Here is a 20,967-nt window from a genome sequence, read left to right on the forward strand (position 1 = left end):
AAGCCAACAAATACAGGCTCCATGTAAAATAGAAAGTTACAGCTGGATACCCATTGAACTGTTTCTTGTAATCGTGTGGTTCTAAGCTGTTTTTATGTTGAAGGTTTTCCCTACCTCCTACTTGTGGAGCACACACTGAATGATTCTGTAGAATTCTGTAGAATCAGATTGACTCTGCACCATTCTCTGTCATGAAGCCGTGGAGTCTCTTTATGCTTCGGTAACAAAGCGTTTATATTTTGCTTTCTGCATTAAAACTGCTAGAGGACACTTCAGTGAGATTCCCTATGGTTTATACAGCTGCATGGTGAACATGCAAATTTAAGATATGATTACATTCATATAACCTTCTTATATAGCCTTTGAAGTTTGATAAAGTGATAATATAATGCAGAAGAACAATATTTTGAGGACTATCCATCATGAAATAAACATAGCACACCCTTTATCATAGCAGCTACTGGAAGACATTTTGAAATAAGACTTGTGTAGCTGTGGACTGTGCTGTCCTTCTTTCCTGCAGATAATAAGGTTTCACTAGGAAGTAAACTTTTCAAGGTATCAATTTTAGAAAATTCCTGATTAACTCTAAGAGGTTTTGTTCTTTCTTAAAGGTCAAATCATCTTTCAAAGATGTATGGATGCAGCTGGAGATATGGTGCCTTTGAAATCTTTCATCATCAATATTCCAACTCTCTGATTTAAGTACAGCAAATATGCCATTCATCTTCAATGTCATAGTTTTCTACAATATTTCAGAATTTATGGATGGTATGAAATTCCATAGAAGAAATTTAATGTTTTTCACTCGCTCAGGTCAACATCTCCGAATCAAAGGGGGAGATGCACAGCATTATCAAAACCTACCACATTATTTTTTTTAACACTTATTTTATTTTTATTTTTATTTTTTTAAGATTTATTTATGATAGATACACACACAGAGAGAGGCAGAGACACAGGAGGAGAGAGAAGCAGGCTCCATGCTGGGAGCCCGACGTGGGACTCGATCCTGGGACTCCAGGATCGCGCCCTGGGCCAAAGGTAGGCGCCAAACCACTGAGCCACCCAGGGATCCCCCTACCACATAATTTTTAAAAATTTGGAAACAGAGAAAAATCATCCATAATTCTGTCATTATACTTTAATAAATAATATATATAGTCTCTTCTAATCATTTGTGATTTTTATATCTTGTAGTCATGTAAAATGACTACATGTTTTTATACTTTGTATTATAGTTTTTCTTATTCTGCTACATATTCTTCATAAACTTTATTATTAATGGCTGCATATTATTCTACTGATTGTTCACTTATTTTGAGATTAACAATTTTTTATCATAAATAAGGGAGAGATGGATATCCTTCTACACATAGACTTTTAAAAATTATTTTGAATTATTCCTTTTGATTAAAATTCCAGGAATCAACTAAGTGGTTATCATTTAACATTTTGGTAATTTAATAGAAAAAATAGCTCTTTATTTTACATTTCTTTGGTAGTAGCTAGATTTGACATTGATCTACAACTTGTTTACTGTCTGTAGTTTATATTTCTTTTAAAGATTTATTTTATTTATTTGAAAGAGAGAGTTAAATAGGGGAGAGGGTCAAGCAGATTGCACTGAGCATGGAACTGACTCGGGGCTTGATCTCACAACCCTGGGATCATGATCTGAGCCAAAACCAAGAGTCAGATGCTTAACTGGCTGAACCACCAGGTCCCCCTACTGTTTGAAGTTTATACTGGGTGATTGTTGCTTGTTTTGGACTGGTAATCTAAAAACTGAAATCTTAATTAGAATCAAGGTATAATTAAGATAAGATATAAACAAGTATACAAATCTATGTATCTTTTCTAGGTATCTTTCTAAAAATAAGTGTCAAAATGGTTAATTATATTATTTTTACCTTATTGACATACCAAAACTTAAAACTTGTATATAACAAAATATATGCTTCTTCATCTTTTTGATCTCTTCTCTGTTGTTAAACTTAAAAATTTGCCTTCTCTTTTGGATATCTGATATATAACCAAACTATTTCTGAGTTTTTCCATTTAAATTATATATTTATAGCTTCCTTATGTATATTATTTTACTTGATATATTTTTGTGTCAAAGTTTATTTTTCCTAAGTTTTAAATTTTGGTCAAGCCAAATTATCCATATGCCTTCTTAATCCTCATTTTTCACATTGTTTTGTTATCTCTCTTTAAGTTTGTAAAATTTTAATGAACTTGTTCTGTTCCAATGACCAAGCTACATCTTTTTGTACCATTAACACCTCATTTTAATTATTTTTTATTTTAAATGGTTTTAGTATATACTAGGACACGTGAATCTCATGACATTTTTAAAAACATGCTTTAAAAATATTTTTTAACTGAGAAATAATTGACCTATAACATAGTGTAAGTTCAAAGTGCACAACATGTTGTCATGGTAAGCAAACTAAAATATAAGTCTGTAAATGCTTCAAACATGAAATCAAAACACTAAGGACAATCAATCAAAACAGCCAACTAGGTTTTAAGCTATAGCCAGTGAAATAATTTCCTTTCTTTGCTTCCACATTTTCGCTATATAGGGAGGGGTACTCCTAACCACTTCCAGTTTGGTGCTGTCTGATTCAAATCAATTTTTGCTCAAATAAACACTTAAAATTTCTAGTATACCTCAATTTATCTTTTAATACATCTTAGCATTAACTTATGACATTTTAAAAGATTTATTTATTTATTTTAGAGAGAGAGAGAGAGAACAAGTGGGAGAAGGGGCAGAGGGAGAGAATCTTCAAGTCGACTCCATGAAAAAGGTGGAGGCCCACATGGGGCTTGATCCCATGACCCATGAGATTGTACCTTGAGCTGAAACCAAGAGTCACATGCTCAACTTTCTAAGCCATCCAGGCAAATATAGTTTATGACATTTTTAAAGACAACTCCTAATGTTATTGCTATGAACAAACCTTCTCCACCCTCTCACAAACCCCACTATTCACAATTTGCCTGAACCTTACTCAGAGCAGAAGCCCACAGAGCTCCCAGCTGGACCTCCACTGCCTCCATCCCCACCAGACAGACCCAATCCTGCACATTTCTCAACAGTGGCCTAACGTGTTCTCAAAAGGATGATATTATTAGAAGCTATCATTCCCCTTCCTCTCAGAGAGCTTCAAGAGAAGTAGTGTCATATTTTACATTCCTCTGTTACCATGAGAAAGACAAGCTCCTAGAACATCTTTCATCATGACCTCTAATTCTGGAGGGCTTTACACATCAAATCTAATTAATTATCTAAACTTTCCCCACCTCCTTTCACTGTGCTCAGGAGACCACAAAGTCCACTGTTAGAAGAGCTCTTTGTAATCTCACCTTTCCATCCCTTTACATGTGAGTCTAGCTCAGAATATGAGGAAATCCTCTTCTAATTGTGTCTGTTTTCCAGAGAAATGAGATCTGCTGAAAGTGAGAAAAATAAGGGGTTTTTTGAGCTTTGAGAAGAGAGAAGAATGCATGAGATAGTTGTGTCAGGGAACAGAAGTGGACATTCACCACACTTTTCTATTTTAATTAAAGTCAAACTTTCCCAGAGAGGGCAGCTTCCCCTCTAGCAGTATTAAATCACAGGTATTCATTTTCTCCCACACTCTACATCCTATAGGGCCAGAAGGTACACTGGGTATTCTCTGGGATTCTCACTTTTTAAACCATGGTCCATGTTCTCTCCTTAAAAACCTGAGCTGTTCTGTAGCACACACCATGAGATTATCCTACTTTCTACTTCTTATTAATACCTGTGGTCCACTCTGCCCTAGACTCTCATTCATTGACGATTTAGCATGAGGCCCATTGTCTTTCTCTGCAACACGATTTCTATTAGCATTCTTGATGATTTCAACATTCATATGTTGGAGTGTCTAGCCTCAAGATGGAGCTTGCTCCTAGCCAGGGTGCCACAGCAGCAAATCAAAACTTAGATAACTTTCATGTCCCATGGGATGCCTAGGTGGCTCAGTGGTTGAGCATCTGCCTCTGGCTCAGCGCATGATCCTGGGATATGAAATCGAGTCCTGCATCGGGCTCCCTGTGGGAGGCCTACTTCTCCTTCTGCCTATATCTCTCTCGCCTATATCTCCTCTCTCTGCCTTCTCCTGCCTCTCTCTCTCTCTCTCTGTGTGTGTGCTCTAATTAATAAATAAATAAATCTTAAAAAAAAAAACCCAAAAAACAAATCTTTCATTTCCCTGGGAAGTTCCACTTGATGGGAAACAATATCCAGTCAGCTAATCCCCAAACGTCAAGCCAACTCTGAGCTCTATGCTTACCTGTTTCTTCTCCCCCCAAACAAGGTTATCTATGTGGCCCCAGCAAATCAGGTACTTTCTATTTTTCTCTTTTTTTTTTATTCTTTATCCTATAAAAGCTCTTTGCCTTCCACCTATTTTGCAGTTCTCTGCACAAAGACCATCTGCTCTGTGAAGCGTTAAACAGTTTGTCTGTATCACCTAAATTGTTTTCTTTAATCATTTTTTGAACACCTGGAGTTTTTTTGCCTTCAAAAATTTTTTTCTTACCCTTGTTGTACCTATGTAAATCTGACTACCACTCTATCTCTCTAGAATACACATTCAAATGTATCTTGAATCTCACCTAGATTTCCAATTTTACTGATGACATTTTAAAAAGTTAATTTAAACTGATGTCACCTCTTCATGTCTTTCTTTATTCAGCTTAGATTTATGGTCCATCACTAAAATAATTTCTGTGCATTTATCATCAACTTTCTTATCTCCTTTTCCCTCCATTGCCTGACAAAACTCCAATCTTGATTAAATTCAACATTTTGGCTCTCTCAGATTTGTATCTAGGAGCTTCATGTGGCTAGAGAAAAATGCATAATCATATTGATTGATCTCACTTTCAATGAATGACTATATTCTTAAGTGTGGAGAGTCCTGGCGTTGCTTGGAAATTATGCATTCCTTTAGGTATTCTACCACCCATCCATTCTCTGAGATTCCTTACTTACGAGAATCTCCTCAACCCACTTTCAGCAGAAGACTTGCTTCTAATTTCACTAAAAATATAGGCACAATCAGAAGAGCATGTCCTCATATCATCAAATCCTTTGATGAGTACATGAAGGCTTTCCATGTTCAGTACATATACTAATGAGGCAGTGAATAATAAGGTGAATTCAATGATGCAGAGTTTTTATTTCTTTTTTTAAAGATTTACTTATTCAGAAAGTAAATAATGACAGAGATTGCACATATGTGCATGAGTGGGTGGGGGGAAGGAGAAAGAGAATCTTTGAGCAGACTCCTCATTGAGGCCCCACAATCCATGAGATCATGACCAGAGCCAAAAATCAAGAGTTGGATGTTCAACTGACTGAGCCACCCAGGTGCCCCTACAGTTTTGATTTCTTGATGAAATATTTCCATGAGATTTTAAAGACTACAAGTCAGTTATTTTATAAAATGTTCCTTAACCTGGATTTGTCAGACCTTTTCTTTCTTTCTTTCTTTCTTTCTTTCTTTCTTTCTTTCTTTCTTTCTTTCTTTCTTTCTTTTTTCTTTCTTTCTTTCTTTCTTTCTTTCTTTCTTTTTTCTTTCTTTCTTTCTTTCTTTCTTTCTTTCTTTCTTTCTTTCTCTTTCTTTCTTTCTTTCTTTCTTTCTTTCTTTTTATTTATTTATTTATTTATTTATTTATTTATTTATTTATTCATGAGAGACACAGACTGAGAGAGAGAGGCAGAGAGACACAGGCAGAGGGAAAAGCAAGCTCCCCACAGGGAGCCTGATTCAGGACTCGATCCTGGATCCTGGGATTATGACCTGAGCTGAAGGCAGGCACCCAACCTTGAGCCACCTAGGCGTCCCATGTTCAGACTTTCTCATGTTTAGATTCAGGGTGTGAATTTTCAGTCAGAATCCTCCACACATGAAGCTGTGCCATCCTCAGAGTAATTAATGCTGAAAGGTGCAAAATGTCTACCTGTCCTTTTTTGGTGATATTAATCTTTACTGCCTGGTCAAGATGTCTGGTTTTTCCACTGTGTAGTTACTATTTTTCCCCTTCTAACGAGAAACAAGCCTGAGGGTAGACACTTTAAGACCATGCAAATGTCTTGCTCCACTACAGCCTCTCCCCCCAGATTAGCATCCATTAATGACACTTGTCCCAAACTTTTCTTATGTTTTAAAATGATAATTTTTCCAATTTCACAACTCCTTTCTACATGCATCCTTTCTCATTTTTCTGTTCCCAAGATCCTCCCCTCTTTCTCCTTGGTTTACCTAAATCTATCTATCTATCTATCTATCTATCTATCTATCTATCTATTATCTATCTATCTATCTATCTATCTATCATCTATCAATCACCAGGGGGTTCAATAATGTACTTTAGGTTACAAATGTCCTGATAGCATTGAAATCTCTTGTTTTCCTTTTGTTGTCATTTGATTTTTTTTTTTTTTTTTTTTGGCCAAGTCTTCTGTTATACTCTTTCTGTATTGTTTTTCTTTCAAGTGTGTATCAACCAAATCTATTTTTAAAAAAAGGGTTAACATATTCAGTTTCCTTTGTTTACAGTGAAATTCTGGAAAGTAGTGGAAGTATAAGACTTGACAAATAATTTTTATTTTCACACTAACAGTTTTTAAAACAATTGTAATTAAACAAGACACTGTTCATTCTACCAGCATGGCAGGGAAAAAAACTATTTTGGAAAGTCACTGTCCAACAAATGATCATGTGTAGCAAATCACCTTTTCTCGGTAATCTCCTCCCCAGTGCATAGTAATAATATTCATTGTAGGCATCCCCACTGAGCAATTTCACCAAGGCTTTCACCAAGGAATAAGATGACCTTGGCTAGATTATTTTCTACTCACGTATGTGGCCCCAAGGCTGAAGGTCTATACAATAAATTGGGTTGCTATCTCATTTATCACAAGGTTAATTAATTAATGTAGGTAAAAATTTTTATATTTCTACAGATGAAAGACTTTGGTAAAGCATTCAATACTACTCTGTGTTTTTTTCCTATCTTTTAAGTAAAAGCTTAATTAGTAACTTTGAGAAGGAAATGGAAGTAATCAAGCACATTATGCTCTTTGAAGAGCTAGCCTTTTTGTAGTAAAAATGCTTCCACCATAAGGTTTATTATGTTTCTCACATTATTCAGTTCCCAGAACAATGCATTTACTGAAAATGCAACATGCTGCTGTGATCTGCCAGTATAAATGATGCCACGTTAAAGTTTTAAAAACATGCTTCCATGCATGAAATAGAAACTCCAAGCCCAGGAAAACACAAGCTCTCACATTAAAATATTTTATATCTTCTATTCTAATTTTAGAAAAAATATTTTTTAATGTTTTAAAATGTTTAATGTTTAATTTTAACTAAACTTTTTTGATCGAGCAAAAGTATAACTGGAATATTAACTACAGAGGGCTTCTCCTTGCCTTCTCTCCAATTAATGTCTCTATCTGACTCTCTGTTCTCTTGAGTTAGGGGTTGACCAGGTTAAAATGGGGAGGATAAAAAAAAGGATAAAAAATAAGGATAAAAAATAATTCCCCCTATTTTTTCCTTATGCTCTAGTTCTAACATCATTACACTAACCCCAACAATATTTTTAGTAAGTTGGAAAGATTGAAAATTGTAAATTGCTTTTGTAGTGAGTAAAAACTATATATTCCGGGTGGAATTTAAGGTAAATTCTCTAGGTTTTGATACATAACTAAATGAGATCTTGTCATGAGTTGTGTTCTTCACTTGTTCAGCTATGTCTGCTGAGTGCCCATTATGTACCAGTCCTGGTATTACACTTGGGATTGAGTGATGAACAGAACAGACAATGATCCCTGCCTTCTGGAGCTAATATTCTAGAAGATGGGCAATAAACAATAAATATCACAATTAGATAAACAATATGGTATCTTAGAAGATTAAAAGCACTCTGGAAAGAAAAACAGAACAGAATAAGGAGGCCACAATGGGGAGGGACATAAGACAATCTTAAATAGAACAGAGCAGTCCTCATTCAGGAGGTGATCTTTGATCAAAAAGTTGAATTAAGTGAGAGAGTCCATGTTCTAGGCAAAGCCCTAAGATGAGAGGGTGCCCTGTTGTGTTCACCAGCACATGGAGTATTTCTGTGTTCATGGAAGAGTGTGACTGGAGCCAGAGTGGCAAGAGAGAGTAGACAAGGGAATAAGGTCAGATAAATAAAAAGAGGAGCTAATCATGCATTGCCTTGCAGGCCCTGGTCAGGAATTTGCCTTTTACTCTGGATTAAATGAGGAACCACTAGCTTTGACTCTTCTTTGGAGAAAATGGAAAACCACTGGGAGATTTTGAGCAGAAGAATGATATAATTTGACATCTACTTTAAAAGGTTCAAGTTGGCCACTGGATTTAGAATAGACCCCTGGGGGCCAAAAGTGAATGCTGGAAAAGCAGCTAGGATGTTATCACAGCAATGCACGTGAGAGCTGAGGATGGCTCCTACCAGGGAAGGAGCAGTGGGGACTGTGAGCAGTCAGACACTGCATATATTTTGAAGATGGAACTGGAAGTTTTCCTAGTAGGTTGCATGTAGGTTTGATAGAGGCAGGAGTCAAGGATGACTCAAAGGTTTTTGGCCTGAGCTTCTGCAAGTCCAGAGATGCCATCAGTTGAAAGGATAAAGGCTGTGGGCTGTGAGCAGAGGAGGTTTGCGAGGGATGATCAGAAGTACAACATTGAACATGTTCAACTTGAGATGGCTATGAGACATCCAAGCCAAAATGTCCAGTAGGTGGTGGGATCAAATGAATCCGAAATTCTGGAAGGAGGTTTGGAATGGAGATTCATAACTTTAGGAGGTAATAGCATATAAATACTATTTTTTACCAGGAGGCCAAATGATTTAACCAAAGGAATAAGTGTAGATACAGGCTAGAAAAAGACATAAGACTGAGCCTCGAGGCACTCCAACATGATGATATTGGAGAAAATAACTGACAAAAGAGGAACAGGAGAAATGACCATATTCACATTCATCTGAAATTTGCTCCCTCAAGTTGAAGATGATAGGGGAAAAGTTAAGAGGGAAAGGAAGTTATTAAGGAATTGATACACAGGGCAGATTGCATGTGGAAGTTGTGCTCTTTACAATAGGAGCTGAGAAAGGACGTGACCGTGGATAAGAAATTATCTTTCTAAGAATGCATTAGATTTAAAACTTGACCTCTTTTTAGACGTCAAATGGTACTGACTTAGAAAGCACTACTGAGTAATTACATAATACAAAATGCAGTATTTTGTTTATGAAGTCATATGTATTCAATATATTTATATGTAGAACTAGTAGATTCTCAACAATTATCTGTCAAATTATTAATGCATTACCTTTGCTTTTCGTTGAGAATTTTCAGATTATGTTAAAACTGTTTTCTTTGCATAAAGAGGACACATAAAAACCTTATTCAATCATTTTTCTTAAGACGTACATACCTACTAAATCAGATGCCAGTTTGTTAAGACATGTCACTTACACTTTCTCTATAATTATTTCTCAGAACTCTGGCAGGTAGACACAGTGGGTATGAACTATTTATTTCTCTTTGGCTGATTGGGAATTTTAGTCAGTAAGACAAGCATTAAAAATATGAATACCTTCAAATGTGAGTAGATTTTATTACTTAGATTTAAGTAATCTCCATCAAAAGCTCTAATGTAGAGCTTCGATCTACGTTAATTCAGAAATGCCCTACATTCTTGGAGATGATTGCAGTGAAAGTCTTTAATGTTTCCTCTCTCCAAGGAGTAAAGCATAACTAAGGAATCTGACTCTTTCTTCAGAAGGAGTGAGCAATTGTGCTTACTTACCAGGATAGGAAGAGATGGCATTGATGTGGGTGGTCCTTATGACACCCACCCGGGTCCCACGGTTGTTTTTCATACACATGCAGATACATATGGCAATTCCAGCAATGACTCCCATGATGAAGACAATTCCAAACACTATGCCAGCAATTGCTGTGCCTCTAAAAAAGAAAAACAAAAGTACATTTATTGAAAAAGGCTTATAAACCTTTCAAATACAACTCCATGACTATATGACAAATGCTTTTTTGCAAATCTTCTTAAGGATAATGTTTAAAAAAAAAGATAATTCCCTGAATCAGTCAAGTAAGTAGTCTTGTGTATTTCAATAGATAAGAAAAAGTTATAAACCTTCAGGGAATCCTCTTCCAGTACGATAAACCTATCATTCAGATTCTGACTTTAGAAATCCATGTATTTATACAAAACACAATTATTCAGATATGCTCTCTAAAATCATAATTAAAAAACTAAAAAAATAAAAAAATAAAAAACTATTCTGCTGTTTAAACAGGAAAGAATTTATCTATTGTCTGTGAGTACACGTTTACTGAAAACAACTTGATAAATGCCAAAATATTAAATAAAATTTAACATTTATTTTTATTAAAACTCTTCACAAAGTAGAACTGGCATATTTCTTTTTCTTAACAAAACAGAGAGAAGCAAAATAAACATTTTTAAAAAATTATTCAGAAAACATGGTGTTCTCATTAAATTCAGGAACAATGCAAGCAAAACCTCTATTCTATTAACATTATGTTTTCTCCAGGTTTCATCTCTCACAACAAAATCATAGAAAGAAAGAATACTGCACAAAAGAGTCAATATTATCATTATGTGTAGATAGAATGATTTGTAGGAGTCTACATTTGTTCACATTTTGGAAAATGGAGAAATCTTTGTGAAAAGATGTAATTTTCAACTAGCAATATTTCTAGCAATGCTCTCGGAAGAAATACAGCACATGTGGGCACAAAAATGCAATAACGATGTTTATCAATATATTGTTGCTAATAGCAAAATATCAGAAGCACCGTAATATCCAAATGACAAAAAAAATGTTACCCCAGAGAATGAATCTGATACAGTGATTGAAAGGTGTGAAGAAGTCCATATGGAGTGAGGTGAAATGTTCATGATACATGGTCAACTTAATAATAATACTACAAATGAAAAGACAAATATTAACAATACCAGTAGAATGATTGCAAGGAGAAAACTGTATTTTTATATTTTAAAATTTTGAATGTATATATAGTGATTATCTTATATATATGGGACAATGAAGAAAATTTTCACTTTCTAATTTGGCTAACTCCCCAGAAGTAACCATTTCAGCTCCTTCAAACATTGTTTTATTACATTTTTTAAAAAATGATTTTATTTACTCATTCATGAGAGATACAGAGAGAGAGAGAGAGAGAGAGAGAGGTAGAGACATGGGCAGAGGGAGAAGCAGGGTCCCTGCAAGGAGCCTGATGCAGGACTTGATCCCGGACCCCAAGATCATGCCTGAGCCGAAGGCAGATGCTTAACCACTGAGCCACCCAGGTGTCCCATTTTATTACCTTTTTTATTTAAAAAAGATTTTATTTACTTATTTGAGAGAGAAAGAGAGCACAGGCAGGGGGAGGGGGAGGGGCCAGCAGACTCCCTGATGTACTTGGAGCCCAATGTAGGACTCGATCCCAGGAACCTGAGATCATGACTTGAGCTGGTCAGACCCTTAACCTACTGAATCACTCAGGCACCTCTGTTTTAGTAACTTTCTTTCTCTTTCTCTGTAATACAATTACATTCCTTTATTTTTTTAAAAAAATTACATTTACATATTATCTATGGGCTCCTCTTATAGTATTTGGGAATTTGGATCCCATAGACAAACTTTATTGGTGGTTAAATCAGTCATCAGTATTTATATTACCATGACATTGCTTACTGTGGAGTTAAGCAAGATCACCTTTTGTTTCTCTTACACTTACTTGTGTTAGGAATTTCCATGAGTTCCCATCTTTCCATATGTGTGTTGTCATTATACACCCCCCCTCAAATGCTTAGAAAATCTTCATATAATTATCAGAAGTTCTTACCACTTTCTTTTTACTACTACTATTCTAAAATTGCATAATGTGCATGGATTTTTTAAAAATTGTTTTTCCATCTCCTTAGGCTATTTCATATCTGGAGACTCATTCATCACTTCTTGAAACTGTGCCATAAATGGATCATTTCCTTTCCACCATTTTATCTGTTTCTCTTTCTGGAAGCCTATTCTGAAATAACTTCTGGGATAACATCTCCAGTTTTTCTGATCTCTGTTTTCTTGAACTACTCTCTGGGGAATTTCATTGACTACACCTTCCACAGATTTATTGCACTTTTCACTTTCAGTTATCATATTTTTAATTTCTGGGTGCTCTATCTTACCCTCCAAAGCACATCCACCTCCCTATTTTAGTGTCCTATTTTGCTTTCCTATAGTTTTTCTCCTCTTGATCACCGAAGATACTAATGATATGTGTGTTATAACTTTCTCTATTTTTTGCATTTCTTCGGTCCTGTTTAGATTCCTTTGTATTGAATATCTGTTTCATGTTTGACATTTTCCTTAAATATCTGGTCATCCTTAATCTTCTGCTCTTTCAAAAGGCACAGAATAGCTGCTTGGAAGTTCACTGTGGCACACATGAAATCCACAGATGAGTTCCTATAGTGTTTTCATTGGGGCTGTTCATTTTCTCCCCTTAAAAGGATCCTCCAGGGGTGCCTAGGGGGCTCAGGCAGTTAAGCGTCTGCCTTTGGTTCGGGTCATGGTCTCAGGTCCTGGGATTGAGACCCGTATCAGGCTCCCTGCTCAGGGGGGGTCTGCTTCTCCCTCTCCCTCTGCCGCTCTCCCTGCTCATTCTCTCTCTCTCAAAAAATAAAATAAAATCTTTAAAAAAAGGATCTTCCAATTTCACGTATGAGCCAGCGAGACCCTTTGCTAGAGCCTAAAGTTTTACCTGTAAGGTATGAACTTTTGCAAAATGTGGTGCTTTTAGCTCAGAGACACAGTCTCACTCTGCTGTGACAGTGGAACCATTCAGAATAGATTTTTGGTAACAAAATTTTTGTGGTTCAAAAGCATGATTTCTAAAGTCAGACTGCCTGGGTTCCAACTGTAGCTGGGTAACCTTGGGCAAGTTGTTGAATGCCTCCCATCCCCCTAATTCTCTTATTAATTAAATGAAGGTCAGCTTGGTGCTTCTCTGGTTCTCCTCTCAAATTTTGTATCATGAAATATCGTACTTTTGGACTCATTTGCCAGATAAATAATTTTTTTATTTTTGTGCCATATAACTATCTACCGTATACTTTTCTAAGACAGGTCTATAATTCTCATCCCAAGCCCTTGGGGCCACATCCATATCGTAAGTCAAAATATTAAGATTTTGGAGAGAGAATATTGTACGTATACCATATATTGTAAGATACTTCCATAGACAGCATCCTGAGCACACGTACATTTACATTTCTGCAGTAAAGGTGTGAATATTAACAGTCATGGATTATATACAGACTAGAAAAAAGCCCCAGGTTTCCTTAGTGAAGTTCAGTCTTGCCACCAAGTCAGTTATATAAAACATTTCACTTTCCAGAGTTGGTTTTTTGTTTGTTTGTTTAGGATTTCAAAATTACAAATAACAGGTACAAACCTGTATTTATACTTTTTGGAAGAGATTTTCTTTTTATGACTTTTCCCACTCTTAAAAAAACAATACTGCTAAGAAGTTCAAGAAACTCTTTTAAAATATCCCTATCTGCATTTTAACTATGTTTTAGTAAATTATGAAAGCAGAATGTGAGACATATTTGGATGTCCTGCTATTAATAATTAAAGAATGGCAGAGTCCAGAAGCTTAATAAATAAGCCTTTTCAAAAAAGAAAGATTTAGGAAAGGAGATAATTTGAAATAAGTAAACCAAAAGTAATCTGGAAACCTTTTTATTGTAATTCCGAAGTCCAAGTAAGATTAATTTGGAGGGCTTAATTTATGTTCCAGAAATAATCAATGGCCCAATTATTCAAGCATAGAGTTTCCAAAGTGTTATGGAAGCTGTTAAGATATCAAATTGGGACATATTTATATTCATTAATTCATTTTTTAAATAGAAGAAAGTAGAAAATTAGTCACATTTTGTTTTCCTGTTGGCAGCTCCAGCAAAAGTGCCTGCTTGTGAGGTCAGTAATGAGGTTGCAACTAATGTGTTAAATGAGGTTTCTGATTAAATCATGATTTTGGTGTCCTTGATCTTTTGATACCCATTAGCAACTGTAAATTAGTTATTAAAGACATGGCAAGTATAACATTTATAGCATTATTTACTCTATTATTAATTGAAAGAAACAATAAACAAACAGTAACCTTTTGGCATATAAATAATTTGGTTTTGTCAACTGTTGAGAAGAGAAAAGCTATTAATTTGAGAAATTTGGAGTCATAAAAGTCTTGAAAAAATGCAAGGAATGTACTTTTTTTTTGAAAAAATGGACTGCACTGTATACATATTTTCCTCTTTAAACTTTTATTTTGAAATATTTAGAGATTCACAGAAAGTCATAAAAATAGTACAGAAAGGTCTTCTGTATCCTCCATCCAGACTTCCCCTGCCCCCTCATGGTTACATCTTAGGTGACTATAATACAACATCAAAATCAGGAAATTGACATTAGTATAAAATGTGTGTATAGTTCTGTGTCATTTGAACACATGCAGGGATCATGTAATCAGTATGGCAAGCAAGGTACAAGACTACTCCATCATCACAAAGATTTCCCTTGTGCTACTACTTTAGAGTCACACCCACCGCCCTCATCCCCACATTAATAGCTACTGAAATCACTAATCTGTTCTCCATTTTTGTAATTTTGTCATTTCAAGAGTGTCATATAAATGGAATCGTATAGTATGTGACCTTTCGAGATGGACTTTTTTTACTCAGCACAATGCCCTTGGAATCTATTCTGGCTTCTGTGCATACTAATACATTCCTTTTTTTATTATTAAGTAATATTTCACAGTGTGGATATACCACAGTTTGTTTACCCATGACCTATTATTGTAGGTCATTTTGTATATTTCCAGTTTGGGCTTTTGCAGATAGAGCTGCTATGAACAATTATATACAGGCTTTTGTGTGGACATTAGTATTCATGTCTCTGGGATAAATGCCCACAAGTGGGAATGCTGGGTTATTTGATAAGCATATGTTCAACTTTTAAAGATACTGCCCAAGTATTTTGCAGAATGGCTGTACTATATTACATTCCCACCAGCAGAGTAGGAGAGTTTCTCTCCCTCCTTGTCAGCATTTGGTGGTGTCCTTATTTTTTATTTTAGTTGTTTCAGTAGGTGAGTAGTGGTATCTCATTGTGATCTTAACATACATTACCTAATGGCCAGGGAAACACACCTTTTCATGGGCTTAGTTGCCATTTGTGTATCTTCCTCAGTGAAATGTCTCTTTGTTTATTTTATTCATGTTCTAATTGGATGGTTTGTGTTTTTACTATTGAATTCTATAAAGAATTCAATAGTATTCTAGATTGAAATCCTTTATCAAATATAGGTTGCAAATATTTTCTCAGCCTGTAGTTTGTCTTTTCATCCTCTTACCAGAGTCTTTTAGCTGAGAAAAAAGTTTTTAAATTTTAACAGAGTCCAATTTTTTTATTTTTTTCTTATAGATTTTGCTTTTGCTGTCATGCCTACAAACTCTTCTCCAAGCCCTAGAGTCTGAAGACTTCTCCTATATTTCCTTCTAAAAGATTTATTAGTTTTATGTTTGATATTTAAACCTGTGATCCATTTTGGCTTAATTTTTGGATACGGTGTCAGGTTGGGGTTAAGGCTGATATCTTTGCCCATGGATATCCAACTGCTTCAGTACTACTTTTTTGAAAACACTATCCTTCCTCCACTGCATTGCTTTCACACCTTTGTAAAACATTAGTTGGCCATGCTTATTGGGGAGTATTTTGGGGTTTTATATATTCTCCTGTTGTTGAATGAGATGTTCAAGAAATGTTGATTAGATTCAGTTGGTTGTTCAGTTTGGTATCCTTGTTGATCTTTCTGTTTACTTGCTCCATAATTGATATGGGAGGGATGTTGGAGCCTCCAGCTATAATTGAGGATTTGTCTATTTCTCCTTTCATTTCCATAGTTTTGATCCACATATTTTGCAGCTCTTCTGTTTTGTCCGGGCTTCCACTTGACCTTTGCTGGCAGGTGCAAGGATAGGGTCATATTTTTTTCTTTGGTATTTGGATGTAGTCAAATTGTTATTGTCTAAAAGTTTTCTGTCTTTCTAGGCTGCCTCTTTCTGGGTGCTGCTGATGGAGAGATTAGGCTTGTGATGGGGCTTTTATTGTATGTTCCCATTGGGGTTTCTGGGCTGCCAGTTACCTCCAAGTCTGGGATACATAAGGCAAAAAGAAAACCTAGGGAACTCACTCTTAGGTTCTTCAGGCCATGAGATCCTAGCTGAACTATCATCTTCTCTTCACATTTCAGACTTTTCTTGTTGTATATATAATATCTAGGATTTTTAAAAAATATCTAAGGTTTTAAAATTTTACTTAGAGGGAAGAATAAGAAAAAAGTAGGTCTACTCTGATAATGTATTTTTGAAAAATAAAATACTGCAAAAAAGGTATTTAAAATTGTGAAGTAATTTTTTTTAAAGATTTATTTGAGAGAGAGAGAGAAATAGAAAGAATGTGTGGGGAAAGAGGGAGAGAGAGAGAGAGAATCTCAAGCAGAATCTCTGCTGAGTGAAGAGCCCAATGCAGAACTTGATCTCACGACCCTGAGATCATGACCTAAGCCAAAATCAAGAGTCAGATATTTAACTGACTGAGCTACCCAGGCACTTGTGAAGTGATTTTTTAAAATAAAATATAGAAACACCTTTTCAGAAGAGATGAAAACTGTGATCAATATCTTTATAAAGACACAGCTGTTAATATTACTTAGATTTTCAGGGCAAAAATAATATGTCATTGACATGCATAGTTATATAATTCCAAATCTTTTCCTATTCATATTGAAGAGGTTCAAAAAGTCTTTAATAAATCAATGAATTAAGCTATCTCACTCACATTTGTTGAACTATTATGGAAATATCACCCACAAAATTCTTCCTCTGTAATGAAAGTATTTCATTGTTTAATTGAAATATAGTTGATGTACAATGTGACATTAGTTTCAGGTGTACAACATAGTGATTAGATGACTCTTTAGTTATGCTATACTCACAAATGTGGCTACCACCTGTCACCATATTGTAACAGCACTGACTGTATTCCCATGCTGTACCTTTTATCCCCGTGGCTTATTCATGCCCTAACTGGAAGCCTGTACCTCCCACTCCCTTTCATCTATCTTGCCCATCTCCCCATCTCCCTCTTCTCTGGCAATCATCAGTCTGTTCTCTGTATTTATGGGTCTGTTTATGCTTTTTTTGGTCTGTTGATTTGTTTTGCTTTTTAGATTCCACATGTAAGTGAAGTCACATGGTATTTGTTTTTCTCTCTGAGACTTCTTCTACCTAGCATTATACTCTCTAGTTCCATCCATGTTGTTGCAAATTACAAGATCTCTCTCTCTTTTTTTTAAGATTTTATTTATTTATTCATGAAAGACAGAGAAAGAGAGAACAGAGACATAGGCAGAGGGAGAAGCAGGGTCCCGGAAGGAAGCCTCATGCAAGACTTGATCCCCAGACCCTCGAGCCACCCAGACGTCCCACAAATGACAAGATCTTAATCTTTCCTATACCTGAGTAATATTCCATCATATATATATACATATACATATATATACACAAAATATACATAAATATGCAATATACATATTATATATAAAATCTATAAAAACAAAAAAAATGTATATTTTAAGGAATCTTCATACTATTTTCCACAATAGTACTATCATACTATTTTGATACTGGCAATTCTGACAGGTATCTCACAGTGGCTTATAAGTGGCTTATTAGTGGATGTTTTCATATGACTATTGGCCATCTGTAATATAATGGAAGTATTTCTTATTAGCACCTCTTCATTATTAAATTAAAGCTGTAAGGGCATTTTTCTTAAGAAAAGAAATAAATATAACTTATTTTTGATGCTGTTAATTTTTTTTAATTTTAGCTGCTGATTTTTGGATTATAAAGCACAATTTGGGTAAATATGTATGCAAAGAGAATTTTCTGTTTTCAGGAAGCTACTGCAGAACTTTTCACAAATTCTAAAAAATTTCAGAAGTAATTATCTTCTCATGGTATTTAATAATTGTCTGTAAGCTTCATACTAAACAAAAACATTCAGTTTTCTTGTTATATACAACAATCAATAGGCAAAAATCCAAGGTTGTTAAAGCAAATTATTTTTTAAATTATTCATCGTAATAATATATTATGATGAATGCTTTTTTACGCAGTTTAGTCCAGGAGTATTCAAACTAAGGCCATGGACCACAGGGGGCCCCGTAGTTGTTTTAGTAAATAAAGTTTTATTGGAATAAAGCCCAGCCCATTTGTTTACATGTTGTCTGACTGGTTTGGTTCTGTAATGTCAAAGTTGAGTAGTTGAGACCACATGGTTTATAAAGTCTAAAGTATTTAGTCTCTCATGTGTTGTAGAAAAAGTATATTGAATTGATCTCTGATTTTATTCACTTGTGAATAAATTAATGTTGCCTTTCCCTACATGACTTTTTTCTAAAAAGTTACCCCACTAATAATATTGTAACAAAGCAAGTGGTTGCATAGGCAGGGCAATTTGTACTGAAAATCTAACAGCCTATGGTTTTTGAAAGACCTTTTAATTCTATGAATTAGAAACTCACAAGAATTGCAAGCTTTAAATATTCTTTTTAATTACCCCTACTGATATTTACTGTAGTACATTTCTGGTGCTACTTCAATACAAAAATCACTCATGCTTTGTGGTATAATAAAAAATAAATACTTGGTCTTTGTCCCAGGTTCTGCACAGCTCTTAAAACCTTTAGAATCTCTGGAGTGTCTTTTGTATGCTAATGAGATGATTGGTGGCTGGAGGGCACCTAGATAGCTTTTAGAAGGGGGCTGGTCCACAGAAAGACCTAAACACTATTAATGGGTTTCAGTTTTTCAGCCCCACTTAGAACCTCCAAGAAAGGACTGGAGCTGGAGATTAATCACCAATGGCCAGTGATTTAATCATACATACACAAGGAAACCTCCATGAAAAATCCCTACATGATGGGGTTCAGAGAGCTTCTGGGTTGATGAACACACTGTTGTACTTTGGTCGGTCGGGGGAGCACTTGAAGAGGGCTTGGAAGTTCTGGAAGCTCCATGTCCTTCCCCCAAAACCTTGCTGTATGCATCTCTTTCCCTGTTCCTGAATTATGATAAACTAGTAATAGCAACTTAAGTGTTTTCCTGAGTTCTAAGACCTCTAGCATTTATTTAAACCTGAAGGAAGGGGTTGTGGGAATCCCTGACTTTGCACCCAAGTTGGATGGAAGTGTGGATAACTCAGGGAACTGGTACTAGTGACTGGCATCTGAAGTGAAGGCAGTCTTGTGGGACTGAGCCCTTAAACCTGGGAGTTCGAGGCTAACTCCAGGGATTTAGTGTCAGAATTGAATTGAATTAGAAGACTCTCCAATGGTAAGAGAATTGCTTCCTGTCTGGAGGACATGCTTCCTTCTCTGTTTTTCTGTTCTCCCCAAATCTTTGTAAATGCCTATTAGTGTCTATAGTTTGGCTCCATGGGTAGATATTGACCACTTGCTGATAAGGAAAAAGTTTTTAACGAAATTATGGACTGAAAATTTGTACCAAAATGAGACTCTGTAATTAAGATATTAAATGTATTTGTAGTGGCCCTAATGATACTATGAATCTGTTGTTTATAACAGGCTCAGAGATAATATGTTTCATTCCATAAATAGCTTTTCATAAGCAAAAAAAGATTCTCATAATATTGTAATTGGTACAGTAATATTTACAACACTCAGGCTCAGCACTGCTATACAGGAACTTATTACAGATATCTTGCCTGGTTTCACAATTAAATAATGTTTGAGGTAAATAAGAGCTATGAAAAGAATACCACTGCAATATTTCCCTACTTTACTGATGTGACCAACTTACAAATGCATTTTATAAAACAGCATAATACAAAGGATTTATGAATATTCTATGCAATAATTTAATAACACCAGTCCTAATAAAGTAGGAAAATAAAAAAAGGGCCACTGTGATATTTGATGCCTATAAAAGATTCAGGCACAATTACAGAATATTTCAACTAGCAGAAACTTTTCATGTGGACAAAAGAATTTTTAAGAAGTACATAAAATATAAGTGAGAGGTAAAATTTTTAGAAGAGAGAATTTTCTGGGGAACAAAATGACCAGAATTTCAAAAGAATAAACTTAAAATGAGTTCATCTCCTTTTATAATGAAAATTTGTTAGTGAAACTAAAGCATTTTTATGTTTTTATTAAAGAAGGGAATACTAAAAATCCCATTTATTTATGATAATCCTATGCAATGAATTAAAGCTATGAAAAATTATTCCAACTATAGTGCTGAAAGTAAAATGCACACATGAATAGAATAAAACTCAGCAAAATTTTTTCTTCAGTTCATTCCATTTGCTCAATAATTGTTCTTTTTTGCCAATGCATTAAAATATTGTAGTACAATAGTTTCATATTCAGAAGTCTTTAAAACCAATATTTTATTCTAAACCTACTGGCAATTGATAAGGTATATAATTTAGTAAAGCTCTGAATTGCTTAATTTAAAAATGCATTTTGCTCTCTGTTGCTTTAATAAATTATTACAGAATGGGAAGAAGAGGAAAACAAACTCAATGGAGTATGGTTTTCAATATAAAAGTATTTACTTCTATAACTTCCATTAATAACAGCAGGACCTCAGAACTACCTGTATCTATGTGTACATCCGTCTCTCTCCAGATAGCTACATATATGTCTATGTATAAATCAAATAAGGCTACTATAATATC

General features: G+C 35.1%; 1 protein-coding gene and 1 long non-coding RNA gene across 10 annotated transcripts in view; one reads left to right on the forward strand and one right to left on the reverse strand.

Moving 5' to 3' along the window:
* The window catches only part of LOC144301802 (uncharacterized), a 467,418-nt gene that overhangs the window by 281,276 nt on the left and 165,175 nt on the right, over positions 1-20,967 (forward strand). For 2 of the 9 annotated variants that reach the window (XR_013368689.1, XR_013368684.1), the window contains exon 5: positions 918-1,044. The exons of the other annotated variants lie outside the window; for them this stretch is intronic. This is a non-coding gene — a long non-coding RNA (uncharacterized LOC144301802). The remainder of the gene's footprint in view (positions 1-917; positions 1,045-20,967) is intronic. 9 annotated transcript variants of the gene reach the window in all.
* The window catches only part of CYYR1 (cysteine and tyrosine rich 1), a 106,235-nt gene that overhangs the window by 8,285 nt on the left and 76,983 nt on the right, over positions 1-20,967 (reverse strand). The window contains exon 3 of the mRNA XM_077878897.1: positions 9,894-10,051. Coding sequence (XP_077735023.1) covers positions 9,894-10,051 — 158 coding nt within the window. The remainder of the gene's footprint in view (positions 1-9,893; positions 10,052-20,967) is intronic.

The sequence above is a fragment of the Canis aureus genome, chromosome 30 (genome assembly GCF_053574225.1).
Source record: "Canis aureus isolate CA01 chromosome 30, VMU_Caureus_v.1.0, whole genome shotgun sequence".
NCBI classification, from domain to species: Eukaryota; Metazoa; Chordata; class Mammalia; order Carnivora; family Canidae; genus Canis; species Canis aureus.